Below are 17,676 nucleotides of genomic sequence, written 5' to 3' on the forward strand. Positions count from 1 at the left end.
TTTGTAAACAGAGTAACAAAGACTGATTGGCCTAAAGTTGAAAGGAATCAAAGGATTTGAAACTTTGGGAATAAGCACTGTCAAGGTATCCTTCCAAGACTTATCCATTTCTCCATATTATAGAAAATAACTGATTGCATTTAAAAAATCAGTTTTAATAATGTCCCAATAAGATCTCAAAAATGAGTATGTGATTCCATCACTACCCGGTGCAATGTTAGCTCCCAATTGTTTAATAAACAACTCTACCTCTTCCACCGAGAATTCTCTATCCAGCCAAGATTTGTCACCACAATTCAAGGTAAAGATCGGCTTAGGCCAACCCTCCAACGTGCATTCCCTATATCTCCATTTTTGCTTAAAGAAACGGATCAGTGTTTACTCAATTTGATTTTGTTCTTCCAGAACATTACCATCCTCATCCTTGATCTTCACAATGTTGTTCAACCTTCTTTTTGCACTAGCATATGAATGAAAAAATTTAATATTGCAATCTCCATCAACCATCCATTTGACTTTAGCTCTTTGTTTCCACCATGTGTTCAATCTAGCCAATGTAGAATTCAGCACCAATACCTTGGCTTCTAATTTCCAGCAGTCTTCATCAGAGAGACAACCCATTTCAGCTTCTTGATTTTGAATTTCCAATATATCTTCCATCGATTTATCTTTAGATAAATTCAGGTTAACCTTCTTAGCCTTACTCCAAAAGAATAGAGATCTAAGAGATCTTCCAAATTTAGAGTTTAAAATATGTGCATGACTTCCCTGATAATTAATAGCCCAAGCCTTCTTGACCACCTTGATTATAGCAGGATAAAAGACCCACACATCCTCAAACTTGATAGATTTCACGGTTGGTAGTTTAAAGTTGAGGATATTGAGGATGATGGGACAATGATCAGAAGCTACTCTAGCTAAGTGCTTAACAATCAATTGAGAAGATAAATTTAATGCAAATGAGTTAAGGAAGCACCTGTCCAGCCTTTCCAAGATTCAAGCTCCTCCAATTTTGTTATTGCACCAAGTGAACCGGGGTCCAATGAATCTTACCTCATGGTAATCATTATTGGAGAAGAAGGACTCCATTTCTTTAGATCCTTGAGTATATTGAAACCTTTTACCTCCTTTTTTGTCTTCCCTTGAAGTGAGACAGTTGAAGTCTCAAGCAACCACCATGGGAAATCCAATAGAAGAATAGATTTCCAACATCTCCCAAAGTTCTCTCCTTTTACAGCATTCTTTATTGGCATAAACTATAGCCACCCTCCATTTGTTGTTATTATTAATCAATAGATCCCCAATGATCCATTGATTTGAAGAATCAACCATTGTGAAATCAGCTACATTTGCATTCCATAATGCAATAATTCCACCTGATAATCCGTTAGAGGAAACCATAACATAGTTTCATCCATCACCAATAAGAGAATTAACTTCTTTCCTTTCAAAAGAGGACAATTTAGTCTCCAATAATCCCAAAAAAAATCACATTATGCAATCTCACAAATTCTTTAAGGAATAGAGAAGCACTCCTCTTCTTTGCTCCTCTACAATTCCAAAAAGCTAATGAATAAATTAATGAGTAATGGGGGATTGAATCCCCAAAGTACCTTTTGCTTCCATTTTCATTCTTCTGCTCCTCAAATTTGAACTAATAGGACCCAAGTCCTTCAATTGCTTAGATTTTTTCTTCTTCACTGTAATGGATACATCTTCTCTACAATGCACCAATGGAGTTATGATACTACTAGACCCAGTAGCTATCTTATCTGAAGGTTCTTCCATAACTTGGTCTTCAACAGAGATTTCTGGAACTATTTCCCCCTCTTCCACATGATTGCCCAATATACTGAATCTATTGCCATTAGATTGTCTTAGATTGCTCACACCACCTGGAATATTAATTCCATAATCAGAATCATGCTTTGGTTGATCTGCAACTATCACTTCCAGATCAGAGTTTTTGGACACAGGAGCATCAGCAACAACTTGTTCAGCTACTGTATTCTTCATATCAGCATTTCCAGAATTCCTTGTAGCTTCTTTTTTCTTCCACATATTTTTGTTAACTATCTGATGAGGATGGTTCTGAACTTGATTTTGCTTTGGATAATTGAATGATTTCCTTCCTCGATTCACTATTAGCCATGGCCCATAACTAGAACCCTCTATAGTCCCATCCTTTATGTTTTCAGGTTGTACATGGTTTACTGCATTACTTGTTTCAGAGACAGAAGCCTTCTCCGAATTGAATTTATCTTCTACACCTTCTTTACAACCTTTTATGTCGTGACCAATTAGACCACACTTGAGCAAAAGTTTGGAACTCGTTCATACTCAATTCTTTGGTAGAATCTCACAGCTTTCCCTTCAATCCAAACGCCAAGAGGAAGCTTGCTATCCAGCTGGATTCGGACACAAACTCTACTGAATTCTCTCATTCCCCATTGGAACATATTTCCATCAATCAAATATGGTTTCCAACCAATGAAGCAATTCTACAAAGATTGATATTATCCCAACATTGAAGAGGAAGATTTGAAAATCTGATCCAAATCGGAGTTGTCAAGCCTTTTAGAGAGTTTGGAGAAAAAGTTTGGGACCATTTGTCCATCCCAATAATCTTCCCGTTGGAAAACCATGGTTCATTTGTCATCACAGCTTCCATATGTTCTATTTCATAAAAGGAACATAGCACCCATCCCATGCCTAGCATAGTTAGATGAAATTTTCCATACTACATCCACTGTCTCTTGAGTTCAGAGCCGATAACTCATAATGGAGGATCTCCTCCAAATACCTTGATGACAATTGAGTTACAAAGCTTGTCTAAATTATCTTTCTCGTTTTGCTCATGCAATTTCACATTCACACCGTCTTCAGCTATGAAGTTGCCCAATTGATGTTATGAAACTTTGATATTCTCCTTTTTCCTCCATGCATTCTTCAATTCTCCATCATCATCTCCAATCAGGCATGGAACAGCCTCTCTACAGATTCCCTTATCAGCTGACTCCACCTCTCTAACTTTCAATAAGTCAGAGAATAAGATTTTCTCTGGTTCATCATTCATCTTCTGTGTAGTTGAATTCTTCTTCTTTTCCAGGTTCTACATATTTGCAGAGCTTAGACTTCCCAACAAGCTTAGAACAAGTGTCTTCTTCTCCTTGCCGTTAACTTTTCCATTCGATGAGGGGCTTTCTATCATAATTGATTTGGAAGACGGCGATACATCTGAACCTTCAGAAGGTGTCAATGCAACTCTGTCTTTGAAAATTTTTTTAACATCCTCTTCAATAACTATGCTTTTCTCTTTTCCGATAACCTCCGGTTCTCCCCTAGGTACAAAACCTCCTTCTTTAATAACAATTCGTTTGTTGCCTTTGGATTTATTAATCAGACTAAATTCAGTTTTTGTTAAGATAGTTGCTATTTGCATGTTTTACATTTTTTCAACTTGAATAGTTTTGATGATTCCAAACATTATTGTTCATATGTGTACTTATCTCCTAACAATTTTAGAAGATTTGTATTTGCTCTTGTGTGTACTAACATTTCAGGAAAATCTAACTACGAAGACTTCAAATCTAAATTCAGCATGAGATACTTTGTGAATTTGAAGCTTGTATTTTTCTTTGAAATAAACTTAAAAGGGAGTGATTGTAATTGAGTGAATAAAAATATGCACACACACATAAGGAGATCATATAAAATTTTTACTGATCGTACGGGACGATATCAGTTCGTACGGGACGATCAGACAGTTATCTCCTATTAAGATTACATGGAACAAATAGGAACTGGGCAGAAAAATTTTCTTAGTCCTATTCGACCAGGACGAAATTAAATATCGTCCAGGACGATCTGCTCTCTGTAAAATTTTCGTCCAGACGAAATTAAATATCGTCCAGGACGATCTGCTCTCTGTAAGAATTTCGTCCAGACGAAATTAAATATCATCCAGGACGATCTGCTCTCTGTAAAAATTTCATCCGGATGAATCAATATTCGTCCAGACGATACCACTGACTTAGAATGATTTTTCTGCAGTTTTTGGAACCGACCTTGTAATAACCGTTCGTACCGGACAAACTTTGTTCGTACGGGACGATCAGTTTGTACGAAAATATTTCGTACACATATACAAACAGGTTCGTTTCAAGGCTTTTAAGTAATATTGTCAAGGACGATCCACGATCGTACGGGACGATCAACTGCGTACAGAATTGAAAACTTGCAGTTTTTAGGCTGTTTTTCTTGTCTTTTGTATATATAGTCCAAATTAGACTGCCACCCAATCTTTTTGTCATTTGATCTTTGTGCCTCTTAAGAGAATAGCCAAGGAGAGAGTGTAAGAGTGCATTCAAAGGAGGATTCCTACCACTGGAGCGTGAAGGCTTCACTTGAAATTTAAAGGTAAGAATCTCTACTTATGAATTGGGATTATTCGCTGCCGACACTTGGAGAGTGTGAACAGCCGAAGGGTTCGCTGCCAACACTTGGAGAGTGTGAACAGCCGAAGGGTTCTCTGCCCACACTAGGAGAGTGTGAAAGGACGGAAGGTTCTCTGCCCACACTATGAGAGTATGAAAGGACGGACGGTTCTCTGCCAACACTAGGGATTGTGTAAAAGGACGACTGTTCTCTGCCGCACCGGGTAGTGGTAAAAAGAGTGTTTTGTGAAGGCTTCTCCGCCTTGATGTGGGTGCAAAAGGAGAGTCGCTATTGGTATTAGTGTAATACTCAGAGGGTGCCTCTAGGGAGTGGATGTAGGTCTGGTTTAGACCGAACCACTATAAATCTGGTGTCATTTACTTTATTGTTTTTACTTTTCTGCATTTTATTTTTGGTTTAAAAAACTCTGTGGTTGAAAAACATTTTCTATAAAAACTTAATAAAAATTTTCATTTCGGTTCAACACATCTTCAAAGAGGGTTTAAATTTTTAAAATACCAATTCACCCCCACCCCCTTGGTAACCTTGGGACATTAACTTAGGTCTAACAACCTATTTACTAGACTCAACAGTTTTTTCATCTCCGAACGTCGGAAGTGAGAGCATTGGACAGGATGAATCATTCATGACCATCAGAACAGAACGACGATCCTCCAGAGTTCTGCCAGCAGGAAGATGCCGGTGAACGTCCGCCGCCATCGATCTCCGCAACTCCCGCGAAGAGAAAAATTTGAAATCCCGTGAAAAATTAGAACTGTTTTATCAGAGTTTCTCTCACTACTTTCTCTCACCAACCCTGAAGTATTGACATGATATGCACTCATTTATTCACACGTGTATGAATGTCAATCAATTGCTCATATAATGTGTGGAAAATAGAACCACACCAATTCGATTTGGAAACTCTTGTTTTTGTGGTCGAAAGTTGTATTGATAATGGCATACCATCTTAAGAGATAAACATGATATTCTACAATGGATTCAAGGAAAAAATTAGGGTTTTAAAAATATTATATCTATGATCAAATACAATTCAAAGAATAATATGTTATCTTGAGAGATGAATATGAAATTCCATAAAAAGCATTGAAAAATAACCGAGTTTTTAAATTTGTCATCATTGTAATCAAACACATCCAAGAGAATAGTATATCATATGAAAAGAAGAATATCATAATCTATGAGAGTTTAAGAAAATGGATGAATTCTTCAAAAAAATGTACCATTTCCACTATCAAATGTAACAGATAGAGTATCACATTATCTTAAGAAATAATGATAATATTATTCTACAATGACATTTTAATGCAGAAATGGGTTTTGGAAAAGACCATCTATGTTCCTAGAGATTTTTCTCCTATTTTATTATAATAGAATAGGATTTGTTTTTTATTTAAAGTTCATAAGTCTTCATAAAGACAAGCTCTTCTAGTTAATTATATTTTAAGAGGGCACTCTTAAGAAAACTCTCTATTAAAATAGTAATTTATATCCTTTGATTATAAAGTTTAGGACAAGCACTAAAGTGGGAATTTCTAAAGGAGAAAGCTAAGTGTTAAATAGTTCCTAGTGAGAAAAAGAGAAAAATATGGGGCACCCGATTCTAGGAAGCTCAGAAGTAAACCCAATCTATCATATATTGGGATTTATAGTTTAAGATGAAATTTATTTTTTAAGTTAAAATTTAATTAGAAATGTGGGGTTATATTTCTAGATGGTGAGGACTTATGATTTTGGATCTACCACAAAACTAGAACTAAAATGAATCGCTACAAAAAGAGCGACTCGATCCGTCTAATAATATTGAGAGATAAAGAAATGAGTCCTATATCTTTGACTCTTTGAAAGAGTTTTCGAAATGTTCGACACTTCTCAACTTATGTATGAGAATGTCAGCTACAACTACTCTTAATCACTTTAAAACCATGATCCAAGTCTAATATACTACATAGGTGAGTTGTTGGTATTAGTAAAATTTTGGAAAGTGGGGTTGAAATCTAAGAAAATTCCCAAGTGACCCCTTACCATGAGTGATGGATTTATGATTCCAAATTTAAAAAATGCAATTAATTTTTTTCTTCTCTTCTAATTATTTTATAATACAATACATGCTAGTTGACTCTGCAATAAATTAGAATGTGCAGTTTTAAAATGGTTAGAAAATAGGTTTCATCCTAAAAGAGCATAACTCCCTTGAGTCAAAACTGCAACATCATAAGTTAAGTGAACTATTTTTACTACCACGTAAAGACGTGCTTAAGAAGGAATGAAAGAATGTAATATGCACATGAGACCACAAGTGATTCCCAGTTTACTTTCTAATATGACTGTCTTATTAAGTTGTTAAGCCTAAATTTTGATCCTTTAATTATGAGTAGAAATTTTTTTTTTATTCCTAAGAGCCTAAGTGAAATTTAGGTAAAAATTCACATATTGAAATAAACCTAGAAAAAGTAAGAGTTATAGTGTGCACAAAAAATAAACTCATTGAAGTAATGAATAAATAAATAAAAATATAATGTTTTGTGTAACAAGTGTCACTTAATACAAATTAGTGATTGCAGAAAATAAAGATGGTCAAGCTTCACGGACAATAACCTGTATCTCTAAACTATAAATGGTGCAAGTTTTTTTTTTTTTTTTACAAGGTGAAATGGTTTGTTTATGGATATTAGTCTTTTGACATCAATTGTTCTCCAAAAGGCTTCCAAAAGAAAGAGATTTCCTAAAAAGGGAGAAGATATATTTACTTTTGATTCATTTATCCTCGAATAAACAAACCATTTCTGAATAAAGACTCACAACTCTTTTCAAATTACATTTAAAAGAAAAAACTTCGAATACTCCATGTGTCATTATTAGCAAAAAGCGGTATATCATGAAAACAATTAAAAACATATAACTAACCAATGTCATCTGCTCATGAATGAGCAACCTATATATATTCCATGTTTTTTTATGATTGAGGAGTTAAGGCTCAGCGAGCACATGCATAAGATCATATTTATTTAAAATTTAATAACATTTTAGCCCCCTTATGGCCTTATATAAGGGCGGTCACCTACATAAAAATTGATTAGCAATCATGATCATCCATATGGTTCCTAACTTGGGATAATCTAATACATCCATTACAAATCATAGAACATCATCACATAATCACAAGTCAACTAGCCACAACAAACAGCAACACCATAGAAATCCACCAGAACGGGAAAAATATTTTCATTTTATAGAGTAAGAAAACATAAGCAAACATGCCATCAAAATAATGACCATAACTTGAAATTAGATTCGGTTAGGCTAACAATTCATCTATAGTGTGTGCTAGGTTGTGTGGCTTGAGAACTTATTAGTGTTGACCTCTATCAGAGAAGCCAAAAAAAAGGGGAAATATTTTTTTTTTTTTTTTATCATTGCATACATGCTGCCCATACCGGATTTCCTGAGCAAAACGATCGCGAATCCCGCTTCTACAGTGTCGCATCCCATCCATCTGCGATTCAGCGCCGTCTCAGAGCTAAACACGCCCATTCCGCGTTGGACTGATTCACGCCTATAAAATGAAGATGTAAGCCCTTCATTTGTTCTTCCTTTCGAGCCTCTCCCTACCGCAAGCCCAAAGCCTCGATCCCAAATCCCTAGCCCGTCTCTCTTCCAATTCGCAAACCCCTGCCTCTCGCTCTTCCTCCACGACCGAGACCCACGATCTCCACAAACACTTCCACACTCACTTCCTCCCTTCCACAATCTTTCGCACACCTCTGCCGAACCCATCGCCCTCACACCCGAAGCCAAAGCTCCACGGCAGCAAGCCAAGACCGACCGTCCTTCCCATCTCCTCTTCTATCCGACTATACCAGGCCCGAAGCCTTGCCCGTCGACCTCCTGTCTGTGCCGAATTCCCACACAAATAGAGAGAGAGAGAGAGAGAGAGAGAGAGAGAGAGAGAGAGAGAGAGAGATAAAGCTTTCACCTACCTTCCTCCTCCATTCGCAAGCTAGAGCCGAATCTCCCACTTGACCTGTCCGAATTCTTCCCCATCCAGAGCCGACATCTCCTCTCTGGTAACCGAGCTCTGAAGACCGAACCCAATATATACAAACCTCATTCCGATCGATCCACTCAGCTCGAACCACTATTGAAATTGATTATTATCTAATATAATTAAATATGAATAATTATTATTAATTATTTTTAAATTATAATTAATTATTAAAAATTATAATTAGTTATAATTAATTAATAAAAAAATATCTCTCTTGCCTCGATGTTCGTGTCGGTACGGGCAAACCGCTCATACATGTTTTTCTCTAGCGTGGTGGGAAGGGAACCCAGTGCGACACTTACGACGAGGTAGGTGAGCAACCCCTCGACTCCAAAACCCTGTTCTCGACGTTCATGTCGAGCCGGCAAATCGTCTATACATGTTTTTCTATAGCGTGGTGGGATGGGAAATCGGTGCGGCACCTACGATGAGATTGAGATATTCATAAGTACATGCTTATGGCGAAAAACTGCTTCTCTTTTGTAACGGGTACCGAAGACTCATACACGTCTTTCTTTGGCATGGTGGGGACAAAGATTTAACCACTGCGGTGTCCTCGTACGAGGGCACATACCGTACACGCTTTTCTCTAGCATGGCGGGAGGCCCAGTTTTTTATAGTTTCCCCCTAAATGGGGGAGACGCCGGGAGGCTGCCAAAATATCATGTGAAAATATGACTGTACTCGAACCTGCTTAAACTCAAAAGAACAAGAACCTGGACTCGAAGAACATTGGACTTGAGAACTTGAACTTTTTGAACAAATGAATACTTGATTTGGACAATAAACTGAACATAAAACCGAGCCTAAATCAAATTAAAATGAACTCAAATTTAAATAAAATCGAACATAAGTTTAGAATTGTAATAAGTGACAATGAAATTGGACTCAAACTTGAGTTGAATTTGGACATAATTTGATCATTTGAACTCAAATAAGAATTTGAGTTGGACCACAAGGGGCTTTGAACTCAAACCGGGTGAATACAAGGATCTGTGAATTTGAGCACTTGGACTTGTGCACTCGGACTTGAACTCAACGAAACTGCAAGAACTTCAATGAATCATAAAGGAGCTAATTTGAACGAAACTGCAAGAACTCAACGAAACTGCAGGAACTTCAATGAACCAGGGTCATCCATAAATCTAATGAGCAAGAAAGCACTAAGATTATTATGCCTTGATGTAGAGCATCTTGGGTCAGATAAGCTAATGGTACATGAATTTAATGAGAAAATGCAGAAGACCCTGGGATCATTTACGCTCTCTCTCTCACATTTGGAGAACTCCATACATATGCCAAATTCCATGTGATTGATGCAGATACCGTATTTAAGGCGCTTCTTGGTCGCCCATGGTTGCATGAGTATGGCGTCATCCCATCAATACTACAAAAATGCATGAAGTACCTGAGGGATGGAGAGGAATTCAGAATCTCTGATGACATTCAACCCTTTGCAGTTCATGAAGTGAAGATATATGAAGATGTAAAGTACTTCATTCCAAAGAAGTTGAAGCCATCGAGCTCTCTTGAGGTCCAGGTATCAGACCCAAAAGTTGAAAAATAACCTAGACAAGAAACCAAGAAGAAGTAGGTGGGGAGAAAGAAGGCAACGCCGACTCTTCCCAAGGTATCAACCATCCCGAAAGAAAGAAGATACGTACCTCGTCTAGGGAGTGACACCGATGAAGATGATGTCACATCTACCAAATCCCGAAGAGTATGTCATTCCATGATCAAATGGAATAGGGAGGTTGAATTTTCAAATGATGATTATGATTATGACTCTATTTACATGAATATTGTGCAAGGTGTATTCTCAAAAAGAATAGACAGTTTATTAATCTCAGATAGCGTATTCATAGTCACACGTGTTCCCTTGCAGCACTTCAAAGAAGTCATTTCTCGAGAGGTGCATAATATTAAAGAGCTCATGACATTTTATGTACCTCTCCTAAGAGAAAAGAATGGACCAGCGAGTCTATTTTATTCAATTGGGAAACTCGAAGAAGAGATAAATTGAGATTGGTTTCATACACTCGTTGATTCTAAGGAATTAGTACTTACGAGGTTTCCCAGGTACAATACCAGAAATATTCAAAGAATATTACAAAAATGAGATAAAACTCATTCCTCCAAACAACAAGTTCGTTTCTGCTTGAGCCTCTGGTATCAAAGAAATCCCCACTCAATAAATAAGAAGGATATTTTTGCGAAAAATGGTTTGGGATTTATTGCACGAAAGTACCCCATAAATGAGATTTGTCGAGCAATCACATGCGAGGAAATTAAATCCGATGATGATGGTGATGAGGAGGTGTACGAAGTTGATGATTACGATGAGCAACCTGTAGAAGACAAACTTGAACCAGAAGAACTTGAAGATGGTGGATAGACGGCCACTATGGATGAGTTAAAAGAAATCAACTTAGGAACTAAGGAGGATCCTCGCCCAACCTTCATTAGTTCCCTTCTATCAGAAAAACAAGTGGAAGAAATGAAGAAGCTTCTCTGTGAATTTAGGGACTACTTTGCCTGGACATATATTGAGATGTTCGGCTTATCCCATGATGTGAGAGTTCACAGATTGGCCATCAAACCAGATGCAGCACCTATCAAATAAGCTCCAAGGAGGATGAGATTGGAGATTGGAGATTGGAGATTGAAGAACAGGTGATCACAGAAATAAAGAAACTTATAGAGGAAGGCTTCATACGAGAAGAAAAATACACTGATTTGATTGCCAATAACGTCCCTATGAAGAAGAAGAACTGATAGATGCATATCTATATCGACTTTAGGACCTCAACAAGGCGTACCCAAAAGATGACTTTCCACTCTCTATGTCAGAACTACTAGTGGACAACACTTCCAACTATGATATGTTCTCGTTCATGGACGGATCGTTAGGCTACAACCAAATCAAAATGACGTCAGAAGATGAAAAACACACATCCTTTAGAATGCCCATTGGCATTTTCTATTATACAGTTATACCCTTCGGCCTAAAAAATGCTTGTGCCACCTATCAACTAGCGATGACTCGTATATTTGATGATTTGATTCATCAAAAAGTCGAATGCTATATAGATGACTTGGTCGTTAAGAGCATGGACCAGAGAGATCATCTTGGTGACTTGAGAATTGTATTCGAGAGGATTAAAAAATATGAACTGAAGATGAACCCTCTCAAGTGTGTATTTGTGGTTTCTTCCTACAAATTCCTGTGATACATTCTTCGACACCGAGGAATTGAAGTTGACCCCAATAAAATCAAGGTGATTATGAATATGTCGCCTCCCATAAACCTTCATCAATTTCCTTCTTTGCAAGGACAACTGGCTTTCATTTGACGATTCATATCAAATCTTTCGGGTAGGTGCCAGCCATTTTCAAAATTGATAAAGAAAGATGTTCGCTTCAAATGGGATAAAGAATGCCGGGAAGCGTTTGATAGTATCAAGAAATACTTATTAAATCCTCACATTCTAGCAACGCCAATTCCCGGGAAGCCTCTTATACTGTATAGATCAGGTCTAAAAAAGTCCCTCTGAGCACTACTTGTAATATCTCGTTCCCTTGCTGTTCCTCTCTTAACTGGGTTTTCCTCTCAGAATCGGCCAGGACGAAGTTGAGATCGTCCAGGCCGATCAGTGCATTGAAAACAGCTGATTTCTGGTGTGTTTTCTGGAAGAATTTCTGTACAGATCGTCCGGGACGATGTTGAGATCGTCCAGGCCGATCTGTACTGTAGAAATTATCGGCCAGACAACAGCCCTGGGAGCTGTCCAGGACGATCAGAATTGGTCTGATCGTCCCGGGACGATGTAGATATCGGCCTGGCCGATCAGTTCACAAATATAAGAAAATCAGCTCGTTTTGAAGAGAGAGAAAAACATTTTTATAAAACGAAAATATCTGAGGAGAGAGAAAGAGCGGAAAAGCAAAGGAAGAAGTTCGATTTCGGGGCCCGCGGAGCGATTTTCATCGTTCGTTGCTGTTGGATATTTTGTTTGTCTCGTGGTAAGGACTCCGAACCCTACTTCTGTTTTCGAAGATTTTGAGGTTTTGTAAAATGGTGCTCAGATTTGTGTTTTTGTAAGTGATTTTCGTACCCAGTTTGGTACTGGCGAAGATTTCACCGCATAACTTTTGGTATAATGTAGATGTGATTATTCTGCACGTTTTGATTATTTATTGGCGGATTTCGTCCGGACCGTTTTGGTTCTGCGGGGTTTTATTTTGACTGCAATTTATTATGATGTCCGAATTGGTTTGAGCAGTAAAAGAATAGTCTTATAATGATGCTGTGTACGTTCTGTATTAATTTGGAGAATTGTGATTTTTGGAGATTTATGTGTAAATTCTGTAGACTGCCGTTGCTCTGCCCGATTTTCGTACGATTTCTGATTTTGATATTGACGGATTTATTGATTTACCGATTTCTGCTTTATTTGGATTTGATCGGATTTACTGTATTGTACGATTTCACTGATTTCATCGATTGATTACCGAGCATCAATTTGATTGACGAATATTGATAGATTGAATTGATTTATCGATTTGCCTGCCGCTGCATTGATTGGTTTTATTGACTATTAATTTCTGGATTGCTTTGACTTATTGATCATGTTCGACTGATTGATTTGACTTGAGTTGATTAACCTGCATATTATTTTCAGTGTCGTGCTTTGATTTCAGTTGTAGGCTTTGGTGACCTGCTGGGCTTTATAAGCTCATTATATGTGGTTAATGATTTCAGGTGCAGGGCCTCCAGCTTGACGATCTTTCTGCCGAGTTCTGTAGCTTTTTCTTTTGTAGCCTTGGTAGGCTTTCTTTTGTAGCCTGTACGGCTAGTGTAGTATTTTCTTTTGGCTGTATTTTGACTCTTGTACTATTTGTGAATTATAGTATCCGCTGCTGTTTCTTTTCTGTAATGTAATTATCTCTGGCTCTGGATATATGTATGTATGGATTGATATGAACAACAGATGAGTAAACCGATAGAAAGGGAAGAAGAAAAAAAAAAAAAAAAAGAGGCAATAGAACAATCAGATGAATCCTTTCGCTATACGGATCTTGGGGTCGTTACACTACTGGCCCAGCATAATGAAGAAGGGAAAGAGAATGTGCTCTACTACATCAGTTGAAGGTTGATTGGAGCGAAAAGCTGTTATTCTCCTATTGAGAAGTATTGCCTAGCGTTGATTTTTGTAGTTCATAAACTCCATCATTACATGCTCTCTCACAAAGTTACTTTGATATCAAAGATCGATCTGTTGAAGTTCTTGATGACAAGACCAGCGTTGACAGGTCGGCTAATCAGGTGGGCAGTACTATTACTCCAGTTTGATATCACGTATATGCCACAAAAGGCGGTGAAAGGTTAAGTTTTGACAGATTTTCTTGCTGCACATCTGATCCCAACAGACTCTCCACTCAATGATGATTTGCCTAATGAGCAGATGATGCAGGTCGAGGAAGTTGAAAAGCTACTATTTTAGGAGATGTACTTTGATGGAGCTTCCTCGATTAAGCCTGCCCGACCTCCGAATGTTACACGGATTCGAGCCGACATCGGTCTCATTTTCGTAACACCTGAGGGAGGCATAATGATGTTTTCATTCAGTTTGACTAAACCTAGGACCAATAATGAAGCCTATTATGAAGCTCTAATAGCATGACTGGAGATCGCAATCGAGCATGTGATCAATTTTTCTATACCCTCAATATTGTCTACAGATTTGGTGTACCACGCCGTATAATCTCAGACAACAGTACTACATTCAAAAGTACAAAAATTTATAATTCTGTTGGCCGGCATAAAAATCGATTAGCAATATTCATTCATATATAATCCAAGGGCAAATGGCTTGGCAGAAACCTTCAACAAACGCTGGTGAAATTATTAAAGAAAATCTTCACCAAGAATAAAAGAGAATGACATATGAAGATGACAGAAGTACTGTGGGCATATCGTACAACCTACAAGACACCGACAAAAGCTACCCCTTATTCATTGGTGTTCGGAGTTGAAGCAGTATTGCCGCTGGAAGTTGAACTACCATCACTCTGTGTAGCAATCCAGAATGATCTTACTCAAGAGCAACATGATCGCTTAAGAATGGAAGAGCTCGATGCACTCGATGAGATTAGATTGCAAGCTCAACAAAATTTGGAAATCTACCGAGGAAGAATGGCAAAATCCTTTGATCGGATGGTACGACCACGGGCATTTTAAGAAGGAGAATTCGACTTGCTTCTGCTGAAAAGACCAATCATCCCACACCGAAAAAATTGATGGCAAAATTCATATATAATTGGGAAGGTTCCTTTGTCATCGATAAGATGTATCAAGAATGAGCGTATTAGTTGATCGATCTGAACGATCAGAGGCCTATGCCACCTATCAATGGCCGACATTTAAAGATGTATCATGCATGAAAATTTCATGACTAATGTACTTTATAATTATCAAAATTTTAAGTGCATAGTCATAAATGTATGCTTATATCTATATTTTGATATTCTCTTATGGAGCAAGAATGCATTTCAAAGCCCTCCATTAGACTGAGGGCATTTTAAATATTTATTCGGGTTAACATCATGCAGTGTCGAGATCCCCGAATAAATATTTAAAATCTCAAAGATACAAAGCATATCCAAAATGTCCATGTGAGACAGGGGGCATTTTAAATATTCATTTGGGTCGATATTATGCTATACGCCAAGATCCCTAAATGAATATTTAAAATCTTAAAATCTAAAATTTATTCTATTTTGAAATTTTCCTGCGAGAAAGGGGACATTTTAAATATTTATTCGGATCAACATCATGCTGCATGCCGAGATCTCTGAATAAATATTTAAAATTATCAACACAAATATTTTCTTATATTGAAGAATACATATTTTTTTTCAAAGTATATGCAGGTGATCTTTCAAAAGTTCAAGACACCATCTTCTCCAACGTACCAAGGTTCAAAAGTTAAGAAATAGACTTTTATAATTACACACTCCAACAAATTGAGCCAAAAAAGCTTGAAGTCGACAGCCTGAAGCTTAATGTTTGAATGGGTGTAAGAGGTCATATCCAACAAGCCCAAATATGGCAAGATAGCTGGCAGCTCCGTCTACTTAACAAGCCAGAAGAAAGGCCGTAGTAGCAGAACCCCCACTTCATCAACCCATTAGTAAGGACTGCAGGAAGAACGAAGGCTAATTTGACTCAACCAGTTCAAGTGATTGTAGTCCATCGAATTCTTCCAAATGACTGGAGAATCAAAGTTCTTGCGGAAGGAGTCACAAACAACTACTAAATGTGCGTAAGCTCTAAATCTTCAACCACAAAGAATGACTCCAAATCTACAAACTTCAGTAAAGTCAATATTGGGAAGTACGTTTCTCATAGCTCAAGTCTGAAGCCTGAATGGGTGTAAGAGGTCAGATCCAGCAAGCCCAAATATGGCCGGATCGCTGGCAGCTCCATTTAGTCAACAAGCCATAAGAAAGGCCGTAGTAGAGGAAGCCCCATTTCAGCAACCAGATGACAAAGAGCTATCAAATCTCAGCTCTCCTGATCTGATGAAACTCAAGTGACTTAGATTAAAGTCTTCTCAAATGGTTAAGGATCAAGATACTATGTACATTTGGTACTATCAACCAAATCCAAAACCTGCAAATCCTTCAACAAATCCGTAAAGCAAAAAGCGAGGATTGAAGGAAATTCTTCTTCAACAAGTCCATTAAAACACAAAGCAAAGGACCAAAGAAAATTATCCCAAAGTTCATGAAAAGCTCAAAGCTGAACTAAGAGGACTCTGTAATCAACAAGTCCGTTAAGCACAAAGCTTTGGACCGATGACTTTTCTTCATTGACCTATTAGAAACCTAAGGGTTTAGGTCATCGGCATCTGCTCCTTCATAAAGCCCGCAAAAGCAAGAAGCATATGGCCGAAGGTATAAAAATTATCTGACAAGTCAGTAAAAGAAAAATCAGGTGATTCTTCATCAATGTCTGCAGCACAAAGCACAGGACAGAAGGGATCAAAATCTAAAGACTCAAGTCAAAGCCATGGAGTGAGCACCCTGGATGATACCTATAAATGTCCCTAAAGATTGTGGGCATTTTAAAAATTTATTTGGGTCGACATCGCGCTACATGCCGAGATCCCCAAATAAATATTTAAAACTTCTTACCAAAATACAGCAAAAGGATGGAAGATCCTATATAAACTGAGTGTACTATCAACAGAAAGTGATTGTATAAAATAAATATCACATCCCTACGTGATAGAGGCAAAGAAGAATGTCGAGCATATACAAAAATGTTGAAAACCAAGAAAGCAGTGGTGCAAAAGTAGGGCAAGAGTTGATAATGCTATCCACTAGCATCAATTTACAGAGCAATGCTTTTAGAATCTAAGATTGAAGTGCTCTACACTATCCCATGGAGCTCTACTTGATCAAGAACAAATATGTCAGCTATATTGAAGATTACAAATACATCTAAAGATTCACAAAGGAGACCTACTAAATGAAAATCTTAGTGTGACATCCAGAAAAATTTTTCGAGATCCACTAAAAGAAAACTAGTGTGACATCCAAATAAGTTTTTAGGAATCCACTAAACGGAAGCCCTAGTGTGACGTCTAGAACAAATATCTAGAGAACCATATGGTCAATTAGCATACAATAAACGTGGTTCGCTCTAGATGCGTGCCATATTTGTTTGGGGCATTTGTTGACCTCCACTTAGGCATGCAAAAAAAAATTGCTAAAATGAAATAATTACTTGCTCTTTTCCATACCCCCATCCCATATCCAGCCCATTATGAAATCTTGCTCAAGTCATATCCCACCACATCTAAAGTAATCATTACTATGCAAAACGGTGCCATCTCAAAGATGGCAATACACAAATCTTGTCTCGATCCCGCCTCTTCCTTCACCTTTAAAATGCGATGAAGGCTCTACTTCTTCCTCTCTAGCACGCGACGAAGCCTCCATCCCGTAGAGATCTCGGCCCCTACAAGCCCAATTCAACACTTCTCCAAGTCCTGCCTTCTCCCTACTCTTCCTGTCGCCCTTTCTATTCGCAAGCCTTCGGCTTCATCTGGTCGAGAGAGAGAGAGAGAGAGAGAGAGAGAGAGAGAGAGAGAGAGAGAGAG

General features: G+C 37.8%; 2 protein-coding genes across 2 annotated transcripts in view; one reads left to right on the plus strand and one right to left on the minus strand.

The window, feature by feature from the left end:
• Positions 1-378: 378 nt before the first annotated feature.
• Positions 379-1,089, minus strand: LOC110113102. The gene is made up of 2 exons (XM_020845528.1): positions 1,054-1,089; positions 379-924 (listed from the first exon to the last, which is right to left on the minus strand). The coding sequence occupies exons 1-2, from the start codon at positions 1,087-1,089 to the stop codon at positions 379-381; spliced, it is 582 nt and encodes a 193-aa protein (XP_020701187.1).
• A 13,370-nt stretch (positions 1,090-14,459) lies between these two features.
• Positions 14,460-17,676, plus strand: part of LOC110113101 — a 12,193-nt gene continuing 8,976 nt past the window's right edge. Inside the window, exon 1 of the mRNA XM_020845526.1 lies at positions 14,460-14,726. Within this exon, the coding sequence (XP_020701185.1) occupies positions 14,460-14,726 (267 nt within the window). The remainder of the gene's footprint in view (positions 14,727-17,676) is intronic.

The sequence above is a fragment of the Dendrobium catenatum genome, unplaced genomic scaffold, assembly GCF_001605985.2.
Source record: "Dendrobium catenatum unplaced genomic scaffold, ASM160598v2 fragScaff_scaffold_853, whole genome shotgun sequence".
Taxonomy (NCBI): Eukaryota; Viridiplantae; Streptophyta; class Magnoliopsida; order Asparagales; family Orchidaceae; genus Dendrobium; species Dendrobium catenatum.